At 48.6% G+C, this 8,597-nt stretch overlaps 1 protein-coding gene across 1 annotated transcript; it reads right to left on the bottom strand.

The window, feature by feature from the left end:
- Positions 1-3,598: 3,598 nt before the first annotated feature.
- On the bottom strand, positions 3,599-7,825 carry Serpina5 (serpin family A member 5). Its single transcript, XM_052738264.1, has 4 exons — positions 7,219-7,825; positions 5,848-6,118; positions 5,350-5,497; positions 3,599-3,805 (listed from the first exon to the last, which is right to left on the bottom strand). The coding sequence occupies exons 1-4, from the start codon at positions 7,823-7,825 to the stop codon at positions 3,599-3,601; spliced, it is 1,233 nt and encodes a 410-aa protein (XP_052594224.1).
- Positions 7,826-8,597: the final 772 nt, after the last annotated feature.

The raw sequence follows: 8,597 nt of genomic DNA, 5'->3' as shown, positions 1-8,597 counted from the left end.
TGTGTGCAGGTGTCTCTGGGTGCACTTGTAAGTATCATGGCTGTCCCAGGAGGCTAAGAATGAGTGAGTGTCTTGGGGAGCAGCTGCTGTGTGTGCAGAAGCCCTACACAACAGCCCTTCTCCCATGCATGACACACTGGTCGAGCCTTAGAGAAGGAAGTGTGAGTGCCCCCTAGAGGTCCAAATGGAGGTCTCAGGTGATGTTCAAACTGAGAATGAAGGACAGGAAGAGGTCCAGGGACATTCAGGGTACGGTGTTAATGGCTGTCACACTATGGTGCCAGTTATGAGAGACATGACCATGTGTCTCTCATAACTGGCCATGTGTCCAAGGCTCTTGTCCCTGAACAGCCGGGACAGCCCCTTCCTTTCCATGTTTTCCTTCATGCTCCCCACATGGGTCCTGGCCAGTCTCTACTTTCCTTTTCACCACATCTTGTCTGTTTCATGTTCACCTCCAGCTGTCCCTCTGTCCGCAAGTTCCCTACCTGTTCCAAATTTGCTGTCTACCAAAGTTCCACTCCTTCTTCAAGGCCATCTCCATGTTGTTCTTTGGCAAAACCTTCAGTTCATCTCTCTGAACTGCTATTCTGTACATCCCAGAACCATGCGGCAGCTGAGTCCAATAACTTCTAGTAAGTTCTAAGACAACACTAATGTGTGATATACAATTGAAGTCCCATGCACGGCTCCCCCGCCACTAGGCCCCCACACAGTGTTTGCTTTGTGTCTGCTTGCTGGGTAAACTTTTGGAAGCACTGGACCTTGGTCTCATACATGACCCTTAGACAGGACTCCTCTCTGATCTCCAACAGACTGGACAAACAGGGAGAGACACAATTTGCCAAGAATTACTAGACATTATGCAAGGGACAGGCATGAGGGGGTGGGATGACCCCAGGATAAGTCCTGATTGTGGACAGCCACTCATTCAGCATAATCATTGACAGGATGTCTGGATTTGGACATAGCCACATGCCCTGCAAGCCAGCACGTATGTGCCCGACATCAGAGTCTGGGCCTCTGCTGTCACCAGCCATTTCTTAGTGTGAAACAGAGACAGTGACAGACCTTGCTGAGTAGTGAGGAATGAATGTGATCGCAAATGAAAAGTGCCCAGCACAGACTGGCACAGAGAAGTTTTTAGTATGCCAGTGGGCAGTCAGAACTTAAGGGTTCATTCCTAGCAACCACAACAGGAGACTCACACCTTTCTGAACTCCAACTCCCGGGGATCTGATGCCATTTCTGACCTCGGCAGGCACCTGCACGCATGCAAGCACACTTGTCACGCATGGGCACACACACACACACACACACACACACACACACACACACACACACTCACTCAGACAAATAAAAGGGAAATCAATCTTTTTTTTTTTTTTTTTTTTTTTAAGTGCTGGCTTCGTGTGATAGCTAACCTTGGTTGTCAACTTGACTGCATCTGGAATCAACTAAAACCCAACCTGCTGAGCACACCTGTGATGACTGGGTGAGATTGTCTGAAGCAAGAAGACCCGTCCTAAATCTAGACCACACCTTCTAGTGGCAGCCCAGATAAAAGGACATGGAAGAAGGAATCTTTGCTTTCTACCTGCTTTCCCTCACTCTCATTGGCATGTGGATGTCCTATAACTAGGCCATTTCTTCACCCATATCAGAACCAGCTTCTTGAAGATTCCAAGGTAGACTGATGACCAACCACTCTCCAGGAGTCCTCCAGGTCTCCCATGCTAGAATGGAACTGCTGGACTGCCAGATTCCCAGTCTCTCCAGTGTGAGACAGTCATTATTGGACTACCAGAACTGCATCCTGTAAACCTCTAATAGAACACACACACACACACACACACACACACACACACACACACACACACACAAACTAGTTCTGTTCTCTTAGGGAACCCTGACTAACACACACCTTGTTATTTTCAGTGGATACCCCTCTTCAATATGATTCAGGGATCAGAGCACTGAGCACAGCCTTATGGGAAACATGGTAGTGATATGCACGTTGGGGTGGGCAAAGTACTCTGCTCTCGGGGCAGCTCACCAGGGGTCAGTTTAAGGTTTGGTGGAGGAGTTGCTCACCCATTCACTCATCTGCTCTTTGATGTGCCAAATTCCCTCTTTGACAGAGGACAGGAGGGAACTCACCTGAGTCAATCCAGGGTGCGGAGACTGAGACACACCTGTACTCTGCCTTCATTCTATGTCCTCAGCTGAATCTAAGGTTGAGGGTAGCTGTGGGGTCATACTCCCCATCTGTTCTGGTTTAGATGTAAAATGTTCCCTACAGGTCTCTGAACACTTGGACCTTGGCTGGCAAGGCTGTTTTGGGAGTTGTGGGAAACTTTGGGAAACGCGACATAGATGGAAAAAGTGGATAGCTGAGGGATTGGCCTTGGGGTTTATAGCCCAGCCTTCCTTTCTGTCTCACATCTGCTTCCTGGCACATTCTGATGTGAGCAAGCAGCCTCACACTTCTGCTGCCACAGCTGAGAGCTTCCCCTGCCTCTATGCCTTCCCTGCCATGATGAACACTTTCCTCAAACCATAAGCCAAAAGGAACTCTTCAGTTGCTTCTTGCTAGGTATTTGTTGCAGTGATGAGAAAATAACCCATGTACCATTCATCTTGGCTCTATCATGTGTAAGCTATGTGACTGGGTAAGCCACCTAGATCTCAGCAAGCCTTCCTTTCTTTGTCAGTCAAAAGGGAATGATGGTGCCATCTTTCCTCAGAAGCTATTGTGATGGGAGAAGTGCCTAGTACCATCTTTGGAACCTAGGGAGTGTCACTATCCCCAGGGCTGTCTCCATAAGGACAATGAGACCTTTGCATAATGCTTTATTGCTATTACCAAGGTGAAAAATCAGCAAGTCAATCTACCATCCATGTTTCACTGTTTGCAACAGGCCTCTATCATCCCACCCCAGTCAGGTTCGCTAGTTGATACCTTTGTTCATAGTGAGACATTTCTACCCTGATGCTCAAGCGTCCTACTAAACCAAGTTCTATCAACCATGACTGACATGGAGCAGCCAACTCTGTGTAATATTTCACTATCAGTGGATGAACTTCTTGCTCTAATCCTTCACTGAATACACAGAGAAACAAAGGTCCAGAGAGAGCCATTGTCATTCCCATGTTACATAGCTATTAGTGCCATTCCAGAACCTCAGTCTAGTGACCTAACCACAGTGAACTGGTAGTTGGGGCTGATAGGTGGGAGACAAGGCCCAAAAAATGTGCTTCCTGATGACCTCTCCCTATAGTGACCAATCTCTTATAAGGTTCTGTAGTGATAGACTGAGCAAAAATGGCCTGGGGTCTAGGCATGATGATGACACAAATATGGAGGTGGGACCTTGGAGAAATCAACTGGCCTCTTTAGGCTCAGTGCCAATCAATGGTGAAAGATGAGGGCAAGAACACATACCTTGCAACCATGATCAAGGAAGCAGGCATTAGTATAGTTATCTTATTATTTATAACACCTTGTTAGTTAATCTACTCTACACAAGTCATTAGCTACCAACAGATGGATGGGCTGTAGTATACTCATGGCTCCCTCTGGGTAAGCCTGTGGGTTTCAGAAAGAGTCCCTCCCACCTCTGGGCTGAACCACTCGGCCAAGGAAAAGGAGATGCATGTTCTCTTCAATGGCAAACAGAAAGGGTCTGTTGAATTCTATCTTCAGGGTCACCGGTCTAGCAGATCTGAATGTAAAGAGCTCTCCTGTGGCAGCAGACGCTATGGTTCCTGACTCGTCTACCTTCACCACGGATTTGTGCAGCATCTGCAGGTAGAGAGTGGAACTGTGGTGATGCATCATGATAAAAATATTACTTATCTTTCAAAGGAACTGGAACTTTTGCTGGACCTCACAGCCAGAGTTAATAATATACCCAGAGGTCACTTAACACTGTTATCTACTGTGTATTCAGCCTGTTTGTTTGGTCTGCTTTTAAGAGAACAATGCAATAATCAACCTCATTTGCCTTAGATTCTTCATGCAATCTTAAATTATGTACTCTTCCATGCTCCTGATCCAGAGCAAGGCATGTGTGTCATTTGGTGAGAACAGAAGATACAGAAGTTGAAAGTAATCTAAAATGAAATCCACTTGTGGATATCAGTTTATAAACAATGATGTTTGTAGTACTGTCTGATGTCTGGGTCAGTTGGCTCAGTCGGGGTCAGTGATGTAATCCCTTATAAAACTCTGTTAAATATTTCTGTAATGTTTTCTGTGCTGTGTATAGAGCAAGCCTCTTTGTCAGGGACACACACACACACACACACACACACACACACACACACACACACACACGGGGAGGGGGGGATAACAAGACAGCACTCAGACAGACATAGATTCCTCCAAGGCCAGGTGGCAAATGTGGGTTCCCATTGTAAGAAGAACAAGACACAAAGGAAAGTCTTTGAATGTCTAGGGGAAAGGAATCATAATGGGACAGAAAGGAATGAGCTGAGGTGAAACAGAATGGAATATGGTGGGATGGGACTGAACAGGATCAGAAGTGATAGAATGGGATAGAACAGCATGGTATTTAATCAGATGGAATGGGATGGGGTGGGATGGGATGGAATGGGATGGGGTGGGATGGGATGGGGTGGGATGGGGTGGGGTGGGGTAGGATGGGAATGGGATGGGATGAGATGGAATTGGATGGGGTGGGATGGGATGGGATAGGGTGGGGTGGGATGGGATGGAATGGGGTGGGGTGGGATGGGATGGAATGGGATGGAATGAGGTGGGATGGGATGAGGTGGGATGGATAGGATGGGAGTAAGGTGGGATGGGATGGTATGAGGTGGGATGGGGTTGGGTGGGATGGGATGGGGTGGAGTGGGATAAGATGGGGTGGGATGGGATGGGATGAAATGAGGTGGGATGGGATGAGGTGGGATGGATAGGATGGGAGTAAGGTGGGATGGGATGGTATGAGGTGGGATGGGGTTGGGTGGGATGGGATGGGGTAGAGTGGGATAAGATGGGGTGGGATGGGATGGATAGGATGGAACAGGATGAAATTGGGTGTGATGAAATATAATGGACTAGGCTGAGATGTGATGAGTGAGATGGGGTAGGATGGAATGTAATTTGTTGGAAATGGGATAGAATAGGGTGGGATCCAATGAGTTGGAGTGAGGTGATATAGAATAGGACAGAACAGGGTGTACTAAGTTGGAATGGGATGGAATAGACTGAGATGGGGTGGGATGGGGTGGGGTGGGGTGGGATGGGATGGGATGGGATGGAATAGGGTGGGATGGCATGGTAATTTCTGAAAGCAGGTGCTCAGGAGCATCTAGACTCACCTCAGACAACTTGATATTGGGGTAGTCAGTAATGCCAGACAGGTCAGCATGGGTAGTAAAGATGTCCCTAATGCCCAGCTTGGGGAGTATTTTCTCCAGTTGATAGGTGCCCTCAATGGAGAACTTGGGGAGGTAAAGGTTCAACTGTCTGGAGAGAGTAAAGGCCATTCTTAGACAGCATGAGCTTGCTGAGAAGTCCTCAGCACCCTCTCTCTGTGGCGACACAGATTTTATGGAACCTCCACCTCTGCTGGAGTTTTCCATGCTTTGTGCTTAGACTTGGGCTATCTACTCTGGTGTCACCCCAGAATCCCAGTTTTCCGGGTCTTATCCCTCAAGCTGGGCCAGGTCCTGGGCTGAGGACTTCACAGGAAGTCTTTAGGTCTGGAGACAGCTCACTGCCTGAGGAGTCCTCCCACCATCACTGTGTGGTCCTGGATCATGTGTCTCCCCAGGCCTGGGTAAAGGGATGTGGACCCAGAATGACTTAGAAAGTACCTCTTTCTGGCTGTAGTAAGCCAGTTCATCAGTGCTCTCCCGTTCAGGCCCTTCTCCACCTGCTGCATCTTGCCTTCGCTGGGGAGAATAAACAGAGCACTGGCATTGCCTTGGTAAGGGATCCTCACCACCGTGCAGGAAATACTTTGGTCCAGGATATAGTAGTACTCATCTTTACGGTTCATCATGGGCACCTGTATGGTCTCCTTGGGGGTCACATGGAAATCTTTCTGGTGGGTGTTTTGGTCACTGAAGGCTGTCTCCCACTTGGCTAAACATGGGGTAGGAAGGAAAGCAGTGGGTAAAAATGAGAGAGCCTTGGCTGTGCCTAAAGAGTGGAGACAGCCCAAAGAGTGTCCCTACAGAGTGACCTCAGCAGCAGGAGCAGCCACATCTATTGGCTTCAAAGGCCAAATCCCCTCCGGACTCTGTGTCTGTCTGCATTGCCCCAGTCAGTTCACCCTATGCAGCAAGGAGCAAGGGGAGGGGCCGGCTCATCCACAAGGGGAGGGCCCAGACCACCAGGGCAAACACTACCACTACCTTGTTTTCAGGGGAGGTGCAGGGGCCACTCCCCTAAGTGCTGCAGCTGGTGAGGAACAGGGACAGCTCTCCCACTCTCATGACCTCAGGGCCAGCTCTTCCACCTGTCACAGGTGGTCACACCAGGCTCTGGGGCAGCCTGGACCTTTTGCATGCCTGTCCTGTATTCCCAAACTCTTGACATAGTGGTTTGAAGGAGAATGGCCACTACAGGCTAATATGTTTGAATGCTTGGTTCTCTGTTGATGGAATTGTTTGGGGAAGGATCAGGAGGTGTGGCCTTATTGGAGGAAGTATGACATTGAGGGTGGGCTTTGAGGTTTCAAAAGCCTACACCAGGCCCACGCATTTTCTCTTTCTACATCATGCTTGTGGATGACATGTAAGCTTTCAGCTATGGCTCCAACATCGAGTCTGTCTGCCTGCTACCATAAAACCTGAAACATTACCCTGAAAGTGTAAGCAAGTCCCACTTAAGTGCTTTCTTTGATAAGTTGCCTTGGTCATGGTGTCTCACCATGGCAATAGAAAAGTAACTAAGACTTGCCTTCAGAAGACCTTGACCCCTGTTCCCTGCCCTTCTAACCCTGATCAGGTCCATTTCCAGGTTCTAGTGGGTTTGGTATCAGTGTTGTTTTGTCATAATGGCTATGATAAGGGCCAGCTGCTGTCTGGTGAATCACTCAGTCTTGTAAGGAGATTGTCTTATGGCTTCTTCCCTTCCATCCAGCTGGCACCTGGATGAGTTGTCCTTCTGTGGGGGAGGGAATGCTATCTTTCGATGAAAGCATAAAAGAGAGGAAGTTCAAGTTTGAACCTAAGGCTTACCTTTGAAGAAGATGTAATTTATCAACACCATGACATGGGTGCTGTCGAGATCCTTGATCAAGTCTACAATATTGCCTTTGGTCTTCTTGGCCACATAGTCATTGATCTGCTTCTTAGTCATTTCAGGGTTCCCAAAGTCGGTAGAGAAAGTATCTGCCATGTACAGCGTCTTCATGGTACTCAGGAAGCTGTGCTGAATACGTACTGCTGGGTCTGTAAAAAGGGCACTTCCCAGGTTCAGCTGGAGACCATTTGTAAGCTGGCTGAACCTCTTCATAAGCTGTTGGTAGAACTTGTGGAACTCGTCCTCTTGCTGGAGGCTGAGGCCCAGGCCCTCCAGGATCTGGGTCTTAGTGCGGGGGCCAGTCCCCAGAGAGAGCAGGCTTAGGCTCATGACCACGCTCATGGGAGAAAAGAAGACATTCTGACCAGGGGCTTCAGAAGCCAAGGCCATGTAGAGGTTGAAGACAAAGTCCTTGCTTCCGGGAGTTAACCCAGCACCCACAGAGGACTTCTTGCCCTTCTCCTCCTGGGAGCGGGAGCGGTGGCGGGAAGCCACCCCAAGGTTGAAGAGCAGCAGGCACAGAATGGCGAAGAGCTTCATCATGGCAGCAGTTCTGAACAGAAGAATAGGAAAATGTTCTCAGAAAGGGAAAAGCCAGGCGTCAAAATGAGAGAGACAATGGAAGTGCCCATCAAAGGATGTCCCCACTTACCCTCCAAGGGGATAAGGAAGAGGCTAGGGCCACGAGGCTGCAGAGAAGTGCTCTAGAAAGGTCAGGTGAAGCAGCCAATGGCTCAAGACAGACTTGCAGACCACCATGCAATGGAGTTAAAAAAAAAAAAAAAAACACCAAAAATTTTCTCATAGTGTTTTAAGTAAGTTTAGGATTTTGCATTGAGCCTCATTCATGAGTCCTTGGCTGTAGCTTGGACAGGCATGCCTAGTGTCTCTGCCCCATCTGCCCACATCCTCAAACCCACCAGGTCCCATAACAGCAGGTGTACTCACTCTGTCACTTGGTTGAGTGTCACGGTGGCAGTCTACCTGTCTTAGGAGAGGACAGAAGGCAGACTAAATAACAGCCTGCAATTGTCACTGACCACAGAGGCTCTGACCCCACCCATCTCAACTCCACCCCATTGAGAGCGGGGCTGATCTAAGGCATTTGAGGAGGTCCTGATAAAGGACAAAAGGGACCCAGTTCTATGTCCTTGCTCAGGAGTGGACTTGGCAAGACCAGTCTGGGCCTGAGTCTGGGGCCACAAAAGAGTTAAAGTTTCCGTTCCAGGGACTTGGCTTTTTCCCCTGAAGAGACTGCAGTTATCAGTCCCAAGGCTGCTGTGTGCTCCGTCTGTAATGTTCTTGAGATACCCTG

The sequence above is a fragment of the Peromyscus californicus genome, unplaced genomic scaffold, assembly GCF_007827085.1.
Source record: "Peromyscus californicus insignis strain IS unplaced genomic scaffold, ASM782708v3 Scaffold_15__1_contigs__length_86483966, whole genome shotgun sequence".
NCBI classification, from domain to species: domain Eukaryota; kingdom Metazoa; phylum Chordata; class Mammalia; order Rodentia; family Cricetidae; genus Peromyscus; species Peromyscus californicus.
Note: the sequence above shows the minus strand (reverse complement) of the source record. Positions and strands in the feature narration are given on the sequence as shown.